Source organism: Amblyraja radiata, chromosome 3 (genome assembly GCF_010909765.2).
Source record: "Amblyraja radiata isolate CabotCenter1 chromosome 3, sAmbRad1.1.pri, whole genome shotgun sequence".
NCBI classification, from domain to species: domain Eukaryota; kingdom Metazoa; phylum Chordata; class Chondrichthyes; order Rajiformes; family Rajidae; genus Amblyraja; species Amblyraja radiata.
Genome location: NC_045958.1, coordinates 111,161,340 through 111,178,841, shown reverse-complemented (window position 1 = coordinate 111,178,841; position 17,502 = coordinate 111,161,340). Strand labels below are relative to the sequence as shown.

The 17,502-nt window shown below is 46.7% G+C and overlaps 1 protein-coding gene across 2 annotated transcripts in view; it reads right to left on the bottom strand.

The window, feature by feature from the left end:
* The window catches only part of serinc5 (serine incorporator 5), a 91,318-nt gene extending 84,278 nt beyond the window's left edge, over nt 1-7,040 (bottom strand). Inside the window, exon 1 of one of the 2 annotated variants that reach the window (XM_033018585.1) lies at nt 6,708-7,040. In XM_033018585.1, the coding sequence (XP_032874476.1) occupies nt 6,708-6,734 (27 nt within the window). In that variant the 5' untranslated portion in view covers nt 6,735-7,040. The remainder of the gene's footprint in view (nt 1-6,707) is intronic. The other variant, XM_033018584.1, reaches the window with a different exon arrangement.
* Between the last annotated feature and the right edge of the window lie 10,462 nt (nt 7,041-17,502).

The following is a 17,502-nucleotide window of genomic DNA, read 5'->3' as shown; positions in this document are numbered from 1 at the left end:
TCCCTTAATTCTGAAGTCATGTCCTCTTGTTTGAATCTTCCCTATTCTCAAAGGGAAAAACTTATCCACGTCAACTCTGTCTATCCCTCTCATCATTTTAAAGACCTCTATCAAGTCCCCCCTTAACCTTCTGCGCTCCAGAGAATAAAGACCTAACTTATTCAACCTTTCTCTGTAACTTAGTTGTTGAAACCCAGGCAACATTCATAGTAAATCTCCTCTGTACTCTCTCTATTTTGTTGACATCCTTCCTATAATTGGGCGACCAAAATTGTACACCATACTCCAGATTTGGTCTCACCAATGCCTTGTACAATTTTAACATTACATCCCAGCTTCTATACTCAATGCTTTGATTTATAAAGGCTAGCATACCAAAAGCTTTCTTTACCACCCTATCTATATGAGATTCCACCTTCAAGGAACTATGCACGGTTATTCCCAGATCCCTCTGTTCAACTGCATTCTTCAATTCCCTACCATTTACCATGTACGTCCTATTTTGATTTGTCCTGCCAAGGTGTAGCACTTCACATTTATCAGCATTAAACTCCATCTGCCATCTTTCAGCCCGTTCTTCCAAATGGCCTAAATCACTCTGTAGACTTTGGAAATCCTCTTCATTATCCACAACACCCCCTATCTTGGTATCATCTGCATACTTACTAATCCAATTTACCACACCTTCATCCAGATCATTGATGTACATGACAAACAACAAAGGACCCAACACAGATCCCTGAGGCACCCCACTAATCACCTGCCTCCAACCCGACAAACAGCCATCCACCATTACCCTCTGGCGTCTCCCATTCAGCCACTGTTGAATTCATCTTGCTACTCCTGCATTTATACCCAACAGTTGAACCTTCTTAACCAACCTTCCATGAGGAACCTTGTCAAAGGCCTTGCTGAAGTCCATATATACAACATCCACTGCTTTACCCTCGTCAATTTCCCTAGTAACCTCTTCAAAAAATTCAAGAAGATTAGTCAAACATGACCTTCCAGGCACAAATCCATGTTCCTTCAATTAAGCACAGTATTTCATCCTCTGGGAATGAAAGCAACTATAAACTCCATTGGTTAAGATAAGATTAATATCATGTTCCATCCCAACAATCAACAACAATATAGCAAGGAGATGAGGACAGCCTTGTGTGAAGAAAAATAATAATGAGAAGTGTTCAAATGGCCGAATTTCAATTTCCCACTGGGATATAGTACAGCCAGAGGCAACGGATGCAGATATGACAGCGGCGTTTAAAAAACTGTTGGATGTGTTGGGAATAGAGGGACATGAATTATTATCAGGCAGAGAAGAGTTAGTCTTGGCATCATGGCCTAATTATCCAATTTAGTTGAATTGCTAAAATGCCCAATCCACATATTTTGCAGTCAGTCATACAGCATGGAACCAGGCCCTTCAGCCCTACTTGCCCTCGCTGACCAACATGTCCCAGCTACACTAGTCCCACCTGCCTGCGTTTGGCCCATATCCCTCTAAACCTGTCCTATCCATGTACCTGTCTCATTGTTTCTTAAACGTTGGGATCGAAACAGAGAAACTAGGTGCAGGAGTAGGCCATTCGGCCCTTCGAGCCTGCACCCCCATTCAATATGATCATGGCTGATCATCCAACTCAGTATCCTGTACATTCCTTCTCTCCATACCCCCTGATCCCTTTAGCCACAAGGGCCACATCTAACTCCCTCTTAAATATAGCCAATGAACTGGCCTCAACTACATTCTGTGGCAGAGAATTCCAGAGATTCACTACTCTCTGTGTAAACATTTTTTTTTCATCTCAGTCCTAAAAGATTTCCCCTTTATCCTTAAACTGTGACCCCTTGTTCTGGACTTCCCCAACATCGGGAACAATCTTCCTGCATCTAGCCTGTCCAACCCCTTAAGAATTTTGTAAGTTTCGATAAGATCCCCCATCAATCTTCTAAATTCTAGCGAGTACAAGCTGAGTATATCCAGTCTTTCTTCATATGAAAGTCCTGACATCCCAGGAATCAGTCTGGTGAACCTTCTCTGTACTCCCTCTATGGAAAGAATGTCTTTCCTCAGATTAGGAGACCAAAACTGTATAGTCCCAACGTAAAGAAATTCCTCCTCATCTCCTTCCTAGAGTCTCTCCCTCTCCTTCCCCCTCTCCCCCTCTCTCTGTCTCTCCCTCCCTCCCTCTCCCCTTCAGTGAGATATCGGGCAGGCACGCAGCTGTCTATGGCACAGATCCCAGCTGACATTCCAAGGTCAAGAGCATTTTAATGATTTTAACAATCCACAGTGCAACCACAGCAGTTTACTCCACAGAAAAGATTTTCGCCCCATTATCCGTGTGCCATCTCGCTGCTGAAGATATCTAAAACCCAACCCAGCGCCCCAAATTCAACTCTTGGCGGTGCATTAATATTTGCTTAACACATTCATTTTACCAGCTTTACCCTGCCAAAAAAGTTTAGTTTAGTTTACGAAGGAACTGCAGATGCTGGCGAATCGAAGGTACACAAAAATGCTGGAGAAACTCAGCGGGTGCAGCAGCATCTATGGAGCGAAGGAGATGGGCAACGTTTCGGGCCGAAACGTTGCCCATCTCCTTCGCTCCATAGATGCTGCTGCACCCGCTGAGTTTCTCCAGCATTTTTGTGTACCTTAGTTTAGTTTACAGTGTGGAAACAGGCCCTTCGGCCCACAGACCTCGGTCATGCCAACCAGCAATCGCCCGTGCATTAGTTCGTATCCTGGGGACAATTCACAGCAGCCAATTAACCTACAAACCTGTAAGTGTTTGGAATGTGGGAGGAAACCCGAGCACCCGGAGAAAACCCACGAGGGCCACAGGGAGAAGGTACAAACTCTGTACAGACAGCACCCGTATTCAGGATCGGACCCGAGTCACTGGCGCTGTGAGGCAGCAACTCTACCGCTGCACCACTGTACCACCAGATTAAAGTTTAGGAGGGCCACACAGAACGTACTATGGTAGGATTTACCTCCCCATGGATGTAACGCATTAACACTCCATGGTTATATTCCTTGCTGGACTTCATTCACACATTTTTACATGGGTTAAGGAAGGGGGATGCGTGGTGATCCAGAATGCTCATCCCCACAAGATTTCTCAAACTTAATCGGACTCTCCTCTCCAGAAAAAAATCTAAAGACCTTCAGAGTTCCCAGCATATGGACGTGGGCAGAAGGCTGAATCAGTCACTCTCTGGGACGATGCCAGCACATATAATAAAAATAATTTTGACTTGACAAGCATTCTAAAGTGTTAATGTTTAGTTTAGAGATACAGCGCGGAACAGGCCCTCCGGCCCACCGAGTCCGCACCGACCAGCGATCCCCGCATCACTAACACTGTCCTACACCCACTAGGGACAATTGACAATTTTACCGAAGCCAATTAACCTACAAACCTGCATGTCTTTGGAGTGCGTGAAGAAACCAGATACCTCGGAGAAAACCCAGGCAGATTACGGGGAGAGCGTACAAACTCCGCACAGACAGCACCCGTGGTCAGGATCGAACCCGGGTCTCTGGCCCTGTAAAGGCAGCAACTCTACCGCTGCGCCACCATAGAAACAGAGCATACAAAATAGGTGCAGGAGTAGGCCATTCAGCCCTTCGAGCCAGCACCGACATTCAATATGATCATGGTTTATCATCCAAAATCAGTCCCCCGTTCCGGCTTTTCCCCCCATATCCCTTGATTCTATCAGCCCTAATAGCAATATCTAAAGGGCCTGTCCCACGAGCATGCGACTCCATGCGGCAAGCGCGACCTAACCAGAAGCGGGGGCCGCGCGGAGGTCGAGTGAGTGACATGAAGTTCGAGCGAAGTCCGCAGGAAGTTCGCGCGTGACGTACGGCGTTGAGGCGGCTGCGGGCCGGCAGGCCGTTGCCGCGCGGAATTTTTGAACACGGTCAGTTTTTCGGTGCCCCGCGCGATGTCGGGACCAGCTCCGCACAACTCCATACGGCTCCGGCGATCGAAGTGGGACCGGCCCTGTGCGGCTCAAGCGACCACGTTAGGTCGCGCTTGCCTCATGGAGTCGCATGCTGGTGGGACAGGCCCTTAACTCTCTCTTGAAAACACCCAGTGAATTGGCCTCCACTGCCTTCTGTGGCAGAGAATTCCACAGATTCACAACTCTCTGGCTGAAAAGGCTTTTCCTCATCTCAGTCCCAAATGGCCTACCCCTTATTCTTAAACTGTGACCCCTGGTTCTGGACTCCCCCAACATCGGGAACACTTTTCCTGCATCTAGCCTGTCCAATCCTTTAAGAACTTTACAAGTACTGCTCGAATACCGCGCAGAAGGCAAAATTCATGAGGAATATTTCAGCAAATCGTGCCGTCACACGTTGTAAAACCGAAAACCTCCATATAAAAAAAATACAGCAGCATATTCACAGTCCCATTAACAGAATCAGCAGCCAGAGATCAAGGCAGATAACTTCTGTTTGGCGAAAAACAGAAGCTAGTTTGTGTGATTCATGAACAATTTGAGAGGCGTGGAAATCAATGTTTTAAAGGATCTTTTCTCCAGAGATGCTGCCTGTCCCACTGAGTTACTCCAACATTTTGTGTCCATCTTCAATGTTTAAAGGGGATGCGCAGGGCAAGTTTTTTTTTTAATTTACACATAGTGGTGTGGGCCTGGAACACACTGCCAGGGGTAATGGTGGAGGCAGATACAATAGTGGTGCTTAAGAGACTTTTGAATGGGCACATGGTTATGGAGGGAATGGAGGGATAAGGATCGTATGCAGGCAGCAGAGATTAATTTAACTTGGCATCATTTTCAGCATGGATCATTGTGGGCCAAAGGGCTGTTCCTATGTTTTAATATTCTATGCTCATTGTTTGCTAGTTCGTGTGCTGGCGCTGGTATGTAAACACTTGGGAAATATCTGATCCAACATAGTTACGCAAACTCAAGTAGTTTAGTTTAGAAATACAGTGAGGAAACACTTTTTCCTCACAGAGAGTTGTGAGTCTGTGGAATTCTCTGCCTCAGAGGGCGGTGGAGGCCGGTTCTCTGGATACTTTCAAGAGAGAGCTAGATAGGGCTCTTAAAGATAGCGGAGTCAGGGGATATGGGGAGAAGGCAGGAATGGGGTACTGATTGGGGATGATCAGCCATGATCACATTGAATGGCGGTGCTGGCTCGAAGGGCCAAATGGCCTACTCCTGCACCTATTGTCTATTGAAACAGGCTCTTCGGCCCACCGAGTCCACGCCGCCCAGTACACTAGTTCCATCACACACCCCAGGGACAATTTACAGAAGCCAATTAACTTACAAGCCTGTACGTCTTTGGAGCGTGGGGGGAAAAAACAGAGGCCTCAGAGAAAACCCACGCAGGTCACATGGAGAACATACAAACTCCGTACAGACAGCACCTGTAGTCAGGATCGAACACGGGTCTCTGGTGCTGTGAGGCAGCAACTCTACCGCTGCGCCACCGTGCTAAGTAAATAGTATAATGACACTCTCTCTCTCTTAGAATATAAACACAAAATGCGGGAGTAACTCAGCGGGTCAGGCAGCATCTCTGGAGAAAAGATATCGGTGATGTTTCAGGTTGAGATCCTTCCACACACCTGCTCGTCACCTCTCGTCTCTCCCCCTCTCTCTCTCTAGAAGAAATAACCTTTGCATATCTCCACTCTGCCTGAGCAATGGATGAGATCAGTGGAGCTCTGGGAACCCTTGATGACTCAGACTCCAGTGACTGCCCGCCCACACCACAGTGGCAGGGAGCCACATGGTGCTAGCTCAAGAGACAAGAGTGTGTTAAACTATCATAAGCACCAACAACAGAACAATGAGGTTGTGACCTGCAGCAGCACAAGAGCTTTGTAAAGTCAACACTCATACATAACATGATAAAACAAAACAAAAAAATCCAATAGGTACTATAAACAACATTTTAAAATGTGTGATAACAACATCTAAGATACACTTGGACGGGTAAATGGATAGGAAGGGTATGGGCCAAATGTGGGTCAGTTGGAACTAGTGTAGATGGGGTCATGTTGCTCGCTCGGTGTGGGCCTATTTCTACCTTGTATGTCTCTAGGCACAGGTTAAGTGGGATATGGGCCAAACACAGCAGGTGGGGCTAGTATAGTACAGGGGCATCTGGGTCAACATGGGCTGAAGGGCCCGTTTACATGCGGTATGACCCCAATTTTTTTTTTTAAACCCTTAATATTAATGCAAAACAAAAACCCCAAATACATAGTGCGGCCAAGAGAGTGTTGGTGAGTGTTCAAGAGGCTGGTGGTTGTTGGGGAGAAGCTGTCAGCCTGGGAGATCGGAGTATGGCCAGCCCAAGATCCGTAAAATCCACATTGGGGAGCGGGGTAAATCAGCGCAAGGTCCGTGCAGGGAGCGCTGGCAGCGGCGTGAACCAGCCCACGGACAGACCCGCACCCACAGCGGCGTGAACCAGTCCACGGACCCGCACCCACCCACAGCGGCGTGAACTAGTCCACAGACCCGCACCCACAGCGGCGTGAACCAGCCCACAGACCCGCACCCACAGCGGCGTGAACCAGCCCACGGACAGACCCGCACCCACAGCGGCGTGAACCAGTCCACGGACCCGCACCCACCCACAGCGGCGTGAACCAGTCCACAGACAGACCCGCACCCACAGCCGCCGCCGCCGCTCTCCTTACCTGCGAGACACAGCAGGACAACGACATCTCCGCCCGTCCCTCTGCTCACGGTGTTGGTGGTGGTGGTTCTTCACTCCGTCCGCCTGCCTTCTCTCCTCACCATGGCCCGGGGGAGGCCAAGCTCACGATGAATATATTTTTATATGTTTATATATATTGGAGGTGGAGGAAGGACGAGAGGACGCGGCAGCAACACAAACAAAAAGGCGGAGGCTCACTCAGCCTGCCCGCCTCTCACACACACACACTGGCAAAATCTCTCCCTTATACACACACACACTGGCAAAATCTCTCCCTTATACACACACACACCCGCTCTCTCTCCCTTGTACACACGCTCTCTCTCCTCCACCTCACACCCTCTCCCCTCTTTCTCTCTCCCACTCTTTCTCTCTCCCTTTCTCTCTCCCCCTCTTTCTCTCTCCCTCTCTCCCTCTCCCTTCTCTCTCCCCCTCCCTCTCTCTATCTTCGCTCAATCTCCTCTCTCCCCTTCTCTCTCCCTCCTCTCTGTCCCTCTCTTTCTCACCCCCTTCTCTCTCCCCCTTCTCTCTCCCCCTTCTCTCTCCCCCTTCTCCCTTCTTCCTTCTCTCTCTCCCTTCACCCTTCTCTCTCTCACACACACACTCACCCCTCCCGCAGGCGAGCTGTTTGTTCCTACTCCACATACACTTCCGGAGACGTCAGTCCCTGTTCTGCTCACTTTGTTACACATTAAAGGACCACCTCTGTCCACTATGAAGATAGCGCGCACTAAATTCCTATTTTTATTTATATTTTCCTTTATTGCACGTTTTAATTTGCCCACAAATTTCACCCTGCATTGACTGCACATTGTTTTCATTTTTTTTTAATTTAATTGCTACGCATCCCTCTTCCCTGAATCAATATGAACGATTGTCACACACTTACAGGCGCCATGTAAATGGAAGGCTTGGCTTAATGCCTCAGGAAGCTGAATTAATAGGAACGCTGTTTTAATTCATCGTCAAGCCAAATTCAAGGGATGCCTGCTTTAATTCCTCATGAAGCCAAATTAATTGGATCTTTGTTTTTATTTCATTGTGAAGTCAAAGTAATGGGAGCCCTGTTTTAATTCCCTTTGTTCTAATTCCTTGTGAAACCCAATTCAGAATATAGTTCTCATCATTGTTACATAGAAAATAGATGCAGGATTGACCATTCGGCCCTTCGAGCCTGCACCGCCATTCAATATGATCATGGCTGATCATCCAACTCAGTATCCTGTACCTGCCTTCTCTCCATACCCCCTGATCCTTTTAGCCACAAGGGCCACATCTAACTCCCTCTTAAATATAGCCAATAAACTGGCCTCAACCACCCTCTGTGGCAGAGAATTCCACAAATTCACCACTCTCTGTGTGAAAAAAAAAAGTTCTCATCTCGGTCCTAAAAGACACCCCCCTTATCCTCAAACTGTGACCCCTTGTTCTGGACTTCCCCAACATCGGGAACAATCTTCCTGCACCTAGCCTGTCCAACCCCTTAAGAATTTTGTAAGTTCCTATAAGATCCCCCCTCAATCTTCTAAATTCTAGCGAGTACAAGCCGAGTCTATCCAGTCTTTCTTCATATGAAAGTCCTGCCATCCCAGGAATCAGTCTAGTGAACCTTCTCTGTACTCCCTCTATGGCAAGAATGTCTTTCCTCAGATTAGGAGACCAAAACTGTATGCAATTGTTCTACTCGTCCCCTCTGTTACCAGGCTGCTGAATGGTCACTATCTCCGCTAGGGTACTGTCCGATTCACTTCCACCCCTTTGCGGACATTGGACTTTATGGAACTGATACATTACAATGCTGAGAACTATATTCTGCACTCTGTATCTCCCCCTTTGCTCCACCTATTGTATGTTCTCTGATGAAGGGTATCGACCTGAAACATCACCTATCCATGTTCTTCAGAGATGCTGCCTCATCAATTGAGTTCACCAACACTTTGTTTTACTTGAGTTTGTTTTCCTTTTTGTATTTTGGATTGTATTTATGTATAGTATTATCTGATTTTAATGGATAGCCATGCAAAATAAAACATCTCCGTGGATTGTCACCTTGTCGTGGTGAGAAGCTTGTGTGGTCCTGAGATCCTGAGAGCGATGCCGTCTGGAGCTATGCTCCTGGTAGGGCCACCCATGGCGGTACGGTCGAGGGGGAGGGGTCTCTGACAAAGAGCAATCCAACCAAGACCTCAACGGTGGAACAGGCGAGGGACGATGGCTGACATTAGTGGAGCGTCACAACGGCTGGGAAGGCGGATGAAGGCTGCAGCAGAAAATGGTCTCCGGTCGTCTTGGACTCCATGTCACTGGATCATGACCCAGATCTGTCAAGGACCGTGGGGTGGCTGTCTGTGCACCAGTCTCCCCACGTTAAACAAAGTCCTGCACAGGCGTCCTCCATATAGGGAATAGCACCCTGGAGACACCCATGGTCAGCCATGACCAAAGGGGGCCTAAGAAGCAGAAGGAAGCTTTTCACTGCACTGATGGACACAAAAGGCTGTAGTACTCAGCGGGCCAGACAGCATCTCAGGCGAAACGGAATAGGTGACATTTCGGATCTGAACCCTTCTTCAGACTTTACTTCAGACGATTCTGTTCACTGTACCTCGGTACACATGTTAAGACGAAACGTAAACCCAGAATGACATATTTGTCAATTGGTGTTCTGGTCAATTTATTCTGGAAATAGAACTGACACAAGTCAAGAGTGTTTTATTGTCATATGTCCCGGATGGGACAATGAAATTCTTACTTGCTGCAGCACAACAGAATATGTGAATGTGTAAACATAGTACATAACACATAACATAACACCAACACTTCCTTTACTTTACCCATGACTTCAATTAGGATATAACAATGAGATAGTACTGTGAATGTGCATATATGTTTCATGTTTGATTAAATGCAATGGTTACAGAGAAGACGACAATGTTCGTAACAAAATGGTGGCCAGTTTTCAGATATCATCAGAAATTTATTCTCAGGATGTGGGAGGCATTGAATAGTAAGGGCAACACAATTGCACAGCAGTAGAGTTGCTGCCTTAAAGTGCCTGAGACCTGTGTTCGATCCTGACTACGGGTGCTGTCTGTACGTTCTCCCTGCGACCGTGTGGGTTTTCTCCAGGTTCTCCGGTTTCCTCCCACACTCCAAAGACGTACATGTTGATAGGTCAAATGGCTTCTGTAAATTGCCCCTAGTGTGTAGGATAGAACTAGTGTACGGGTGATCGCTGGTCAGCGTGGACTCGGTGGGCCGAAGGGCCTGTTTCCAGCCTCAATCTCTAAACGCTCTTCTCCCTCGTGCCCGGCCATCTTCCATATCGCGTCTTTCCGGTCGGTCAGTGACGGTGGTTGCAGAATTGGCTACTTGAATCAGTCACTGTGGTACAGTTCCTGTCGTCAGCATTGCCCGGGATGAGCCACGTGGAGGCTATTGCTTGCATCCCCTCTAAACGCTAAAGTAAGCAAATATTTCTTGTGTTGAAAATTAAAACAGAAAATGCTGGACACACTCGGCAGTATCTGTGAAAAGAGAAACAAGGAATGTTTCATGTCAAAGAACATTTTGTCAGAACTGTGAAAGAATACAAACAGACATTTTCAAGTTTCCAGCAGCTATCATTGAGTGTATTTTTAAACTTCCAGTCCTCATTTTTGGTTACCCTGGTGGTGAAAGGTCATTTTGAAGGTCAAAGGGCACGGCCTCAACATAAAAGGAGGTACCTGGAATGGAGATGAGATGAATATCTTTAGTCAGAGGGTGGTGAACCTGTGGAATTCATTGCCACAGGCGGCTGTGGAGACCAAGTCATTGGGTATTTTAAAAATGGTGATTACAGAGAAGTGTGAGGTGTTGCATTCTGGGATATCTGACAAGGGCAGGACCTACACAGTGAATGGTCGGCCTCTGGGTCGTGTTGTAGAGCAGAGGGATCTAGGAGTACAGGTGCATGGTTCCTTGAAGGTCGAGTCGCAGGTAGATAAGGTGGTCAAAAAGGCTTTTGGCACTTTGGCCTTCATCAGTCAGAGTATTGAGTATAGAAGTTGGGAGGCCATGTTGTAGTTGTATAAGATGTTGGTGAGACCGCGTTTAGAATATTGTGTTCAGTTCTGGGCACCATGTTATAGGAAAGATATTGTCAAGCTTGAAAGGGTTCGGAGAAGATATACAAGGATGTTGCCAGGACTAGATGGTGTGAGCTTGCAGGAGAGGTTGAGTAGGCTGGGTCTCTATTCCTTGAAGAGTAGGAGGATGAGGAGTGATCTTATTGAAGTGTATAAAATCATGAGAGGAATAGATCGGGTAGATGCACAGAGTCTCTTGCCCAGAGTAGGGGAATCGAGGACCAGGGGACATAGGTTCAAGGTGAAGGGGAAATTATTTAATTGGAATCTGAGGAGTAACTTTTTCACACAAAGGGTGGTGGATGTATGGAACAAGCTGACAGAGGAGGTAGTTGAGGCTGGGATTACCCCATAATTTAAGAAACAGTTGGACATGTACATTGATAGCACAGGTTTGGAGGGATATGGACCAAGAGCAGGTTGGACTAGTGTAGCTGGGACATTGTTGGCCGGTGTGGGCAAGTGAGGCCTGTTTCCACACTGTATCACTCTGAGACTCTATGAAACAGGCAAATTGAACTAGCTTGGATTGACATCTTGGTCAGTATGGACGAGTTGGGCCGAAGGGTCTGTTTCCATGCTGTTTGTCTCCATGACTATATGTATGGGTTTCCACATGGGGCTATGGGTTCATCCCACATCCCAAGGTGAAGCAATTTGTTGGGCTAAAGGACGGCTGTGAATTTCCCCTGCACAAGGCGGGTGGATGGGCAAGAGAATCGGAGGGCAGTTGTGTTAACTGTAGGAGAATGGGTTGTGGTGAAGTAATGGAACTGGTGGGAATGGTCCTGGAGCCTGCATAGGTGGGCCAAATAACGTTAAAGAAACAGTTAGACAGGTACATGGATAGGACAAGTTTGGAGGGATATGGACTAAACGCGGGCAGATAGGACCAGTATAGCTGGGACATGTTGGCCGGTGTGGGCATGTTGGGCCGAAGGGCCTGTTACCATAGTATATCACTCTATGACTCTCTATGATTCTAATAGGTTCTTGATTAGGACGGGCGTACAAAGGTCACAGGGAGAATGGGGTTGAGAGGGAAAGATAGATCAGCCACGATCGAATGGCGGAGCAGATTTGGGTGGCAGCGGTAGAGTTGCAGCCTCACAGCGCTAGTGACCCAGGTTCGATTCTGACTGCAGGCGCTTTCTGTACGGAGTTCGTACATTCTCCTTGTGACTGCCTGCATTTTCTCCGGGTGCTCCGGTCTCCTCCCGCTCACAATATGTGAGAGTTTGTAGTTTGTTAATTGGCTTCAGTAAATTGCAAATTGTCCACAGTGTGTGTAGGATAATGCTTGTCTACAGGGCGATCACTGTTCTGTGCAGACTCTGTGAACTCGATGAATCTGAATGGCCTAATACTGCTCCAATATCTTCTGGAACCTATTTGATCATTATAATCCTTCGATTCCAGGCTTCCTTTTAAACGATTAACTTCTCAAACACTAGGTATAGTATTGTGTACAGTAAGACATAGGTTTAAGGTGAAGGGAGAAAGATTTAATAGGAATCTGAGGGGTAGGTTTTTTGGTGGGTGTATGGAACGAGCTATCAGAGGAGGTAGATGAGGCAGGGACTATTGCAACATTTAAGAAACACGAAGAAGGGTCTCGACCCGAAACATCACCCATTCCTTCTCTCCAGAGATGCTGCCCGTTGAGTTACTCCAGCTTTTTTTAAGAAACAATTAGACAGGTACATGGATAGTGTTTAAGAAGGAACTGCAGATGCTGGAAAATCGAAGGTAGACAAAAATGCTGGAGAGCGACAGGTTAGGAGGGATATGGGCCAACCGCAGGCAGGTGAGACCAGTGCAGGTGGGACATGATGGTTGGTGTGGGCATGTTGGGCTGAAGGACCTATTTCCACACTGTACGACTCTAAGAATCTACACACTCCTTTTCAAATATGAGTTTACACTCCCGGGGTTAGGAGTCAAAGCAAGTAATCACTAAAATAAATACAAGAATCCCCTGAGGGATAGGTTGACCTTCCATTATTCCTTGTCTTCACCAAGGAACATATATAAGTTTCTAAAAGAAGCTTCATTGCTGATGGCAAAACGCGAACAGCAGATAACAAGTTAACAAATGGACGAATGGATGGCAAATGTGATCAGAAAGTGCCAAGGATGATAAACTGTTTTAATATTGGCGCTGACAAGATGTACATCAAAGTGGCTACCTATTGTAAGAGAACACACACTTTGCTGCAGTGAACTAATTTTGAAAGTTATTGGCTCGAGCATGGAACCACCCTGGGAATATGAAAGGTAAAAACATATTTTTTTCACAATAAACACTCCCAAGTTTTATTTATCGTGCCATCTGGCCTGCTAGCTGCCCTGTAGTCCGCAGATGAAGATTTTAGTCTGCAGAAAATAGCCTTGAAACAGATCATATTGCGTTATTTGTGAAGCTGCAGCTGCCTGCATGACTAATATTAGGGATAATGTGCAGGAAAATGCTGCATTACACCGAAGATAGACACAACATGCAGCGGGTCAGGCAGCATCTCTGGAGAAACGGAACAGGTGATGTTTTAGGTGGAGACCCTTCTTCAGACTGAAAGTCTTTCAGTCTGAAGAAGGATCCCGACCCGAGATGTCACCTGTTCCTTTTAGTTTAGTATAGTTTAGAGATACAGCGCGGAAACAGGCCCTTCGGCCCACCGAGTCCACGCCAACCAGCGATCCCCGCACATTAACGCTATCTACACACACTAGGGACAATTTGCATTCATACCAAGCCAATTAACCTACAAACCTGTACATCCTTGAAATGTGGGAGGAAACTGGAGCACCCAGAAAAAAACCCACGCAGGTCACGGGAAAAACGTACAAACTCTGCACAAACAGCACCCGTCATCAGGATCGAACCGGGATCTCTGGCGATGTGAGGTAGTAACTCTGCATCACCGCGATGCATTTTTTCCACAGGTGCTACCTGACCCGCTGAGTTGTTCCAGCACTTTGTGTCTATCTTCTAATATTAGGGGTGGGCGGATAAAATAAGCTGAAAAATAAAATGTAATTATATGAAAACATAATATAATAACGAATTCTGATGAGGTTTCTCGCTATAAATGCTTGATTTGTTTTGCCGAGGTTAAGTCGTGTAGAGATATGGTCATTATTGGACCCAAATTGTTGTTTTCGACACAAAATGCTGGAGTAACTCAGTGGGTCGGGCATTCATGCATAGTAGGGTCTGATTTAATTGGATAGCAAAACAAAAACTCTTCACTCTTTCTAAGTACACGCGACGGTAATAAACCAGGCAGTAAAATGTGCAAGTGTTAATATGCAGCATAAAATGATTGTACTACCGTGTTACATTTAACAGTTTACATTTTGCAGTTCCACAAGGAGATCTACTGTAAGCTGGGAAAGGATATAGAGAAGATTTACGAGGATGTTGTTAGGACTCGAGGGTCTGAGCTATAGGGAGAGGTTGAGCAGGCTGGGACTCTATTCCTTGGAGCGCAGGAGGATGAGGGGTGATCTTATAGAGGTGTACAAAATCAGGAGAGGAATAGATCGGGTAGATGCACAGAGTCTCTTGCCCAGAGTAGGGGAATCGAGGACCAGACGACATAAGTTCAAGGTGAAGGGGAAAAGATTTAATAGGAATCTGAGGGGTAACTTTTTCACACAGGAGTATGGAACAAGCTGGGAGAAGAGGTAGTTGAGGCAGGGACTATCCCAACATTTAAAGAACAGTTAGACAGGTACATGGATAGGACAGGTTTGGAGGGATGTGGGCCAAATGCTGGTAAGTGGGACTAGTGTAGTTGGGACATTGTTGGCCGGCGTGGGCAAGTTGGGCCGAAGAGCCTGTTTCCTCACGGTGTCACTCTCCGACTCTAGATTCCTGAGTTGATTTCAAATGATTAGACAGCCTTCTTCAGATTACCTTCCGTATCATTTCAACTGCTGAATATCTGCCTATTTCACCATTTGCGAGATTATTGATTAATGTGTTCCGATAGTCTTTAACCTTTTACTGCTTGTCCAATTCTCATTGTATTGTAATGTATCAGCAAACATAAAAGTATAAGTGTTGGAAGGAACTGCAGATGTTGGTTTAAACCGAAGATAGACACAAAATGCTGGAGTAACTCAGCGGGTCAGGCAGCATCTCTGGAGACAAGGAATAGGTGACGTTTTGGGTCGAAAGTCTTTCAGACTGAAGAAGGGTCTCAACCCGAAACATCACCCGTTCCTTTTCTCCAGAGATGCTGTCTGGCCCGTTGAGTTACTCCAGCTTCTTGTGTCTATAAAAAGTAGAAGTAGATTGTTGATTAGTACGGGCCTCAGGGGTTACGGGGAGAATGGGGTTAGGAAGGAGAGATAGATCAACCACGATTGAATGGCTGTGTAGACTAGATGGGCCGAATGGCCTAATTCTGCTCCTATCACTTATGACCTAAATGTCAGGAAATCATCACGAGGGCAACTTTATAGAAACTTTGGGGTTCAGCTGAGTTGGGTGTATTGAATGCATTTCTGGTTGCCCCAATACTGGAAGGATAGGTTGGCTTTGGAGATGGTGCAGAGGAGGTTAATGACTGGATTAGATCGAGGGTATAAACTACACGGAGAAATCGGATTGATGTGAATTGTTTTCTCTGCGACGCCGGAGGGTGAGGGGAGACCTGATAGAGATATGTAAAATGATGAGTGTGGTTAGATAGGATAAACACAGAACCATTATCCTCAGATGGAAATGTCAAATATTAGAGGGCACAGCTTTGTGGCAAGGGGGGGCGGGATGTTTGAAGGACAACAATGTGCGGGTCAAGTGGCGTGTGGGTGGCACGGTGGCACAGCGTTACCTCAAAGCGCCAGAGACCCGGGTTCAATCTTGCCCACAGATACTGTCTGTACGGAGTTTGTACCTTCTCCCCGTGACCGCGTGGGTTTTCTCCGGGTGCACCGGTTTCCTCTCCACATTCGAAAGACTTGCAAGATTGTAGGTGAATTGGCTTCTGTAAATTGCCCCTAGTGTGTAGGATAGAACTAGTGTATGGGTGATCGCTGGTGTTAAATGTTTCCATGCTGTATCTCTAAAGTAAGCTAAATGTAGGAATATGTATGACGATGCAGGAAGGCAAGAGATGGTCTTGGTGTCGTGTTCAGCAGACATTGTGAGCTGAAGGATCTGTCCCTGTGCTGTACTGTTCTATGTTCAAACCCTCGGTGCCAAGGCTGAGCTGAACACTCGGCTTTCTCTCATATATTCCACAATACACACTCTGTGCGTGCGCATGGGAGTGTACTACTGTTTGCTACATGCGAAAATGTTTACCTTTCCAAGGTTAAAATTAGGCAGAGTTAATAAATAGATAGTAAACTAAATACTATAATTTTCCTAGCACTCTAAGGTTCCCTGAAAACATTTCTTAAATATGTTGGATTCCTGAGGCCACAACATATTTTTGGTTCACGATGTAGGAGACGATTTGATTTGGTAGATTTTTGGCTGTAACTCAAATCTTCACACAGTTTTATGCTTCATTCTCCATTCACAGGGCACACGCACACACACACACACACAGAGTTTAGTTCAGTTAAGAGATAAGCGTGGAAACAGGCCCTTCGGCCCACCGAGTCCACTCTGACCAGCGATCCCCGCACATTAACACTATCCTACACACATTAACACTATCCTACATTACACTTATACCAAGCCAATTAACCTACAAGCCTCTACATCTTTGGAGTGTGGGAGGAAACCGAAGATCTCGGAGAAAACCCATGCAGGTCACGGGGAAAAGGTACAAACTCTGTACAGACAGCACCCGTAGTCGGAATCAAAACCGGGTCTGTGGTGCTGTGAGCACTGCAAAGGCAGCAACTCCAGCGTTGCGACACCGTGCCGCCCACTTCCACTGCAGTGGAGAAAACTTGGCGAGAATAAAACAGCCCTTGTTATTTTAATTCAAATAAAGTTATAACAAGGGCGGCCAGATGGTGCAACTCCCTAGTTAACATCCCCTCCCACCCAAACCACCCCCTCCCCAGGTCCCTTCACCTGCAACCGCAGAAGTAGCAACACCTGTCCCTATACCTCCTCCCTCGACTCTGTCCAGGGACCCCGACAGTCCTTTCGGGTTAGAGAGAGGTTCACTTGCACCTCCTCCAACCTCATCTACTGTATCCGTTATTCAAAATGTGGACTCTTGTACATCGGCGAGACCAAACGCAGACTGGGCGATCGTTTTGCTGAACACCTTCACTCAGCCCGCCTCAACCAACCTGTTCTCCCGGTTGCTGGACACCTTAATTCTCCTTCCCATTCCCACACTGACCTTTCTGTCCTAGGTCTCCTCCATTGTCAGTGTGAAGCTAAACACAAACTGGAGGAACAGCATCTCATATTTCGCTTGGGCAGCTTACAGCCCAGTGGTATGAATATTGATTTATCTCACTTCAGGTAGCCCCGGGAATTCCCTCTCTCTCTATCCCTCCCCCACCCAAGTCACACCAGCTTCTCATTTTCACTCAACAAACAACAAATGGCCTGTTTCCATCATCATCGATACTATTTTGCATATCTTTAATTCATTGTTCTTTATCTCTCCACATCATCGTCCATATCCCTCGTTTCCCTTTTCCCTAACCAGTCTGAAGAAGGGT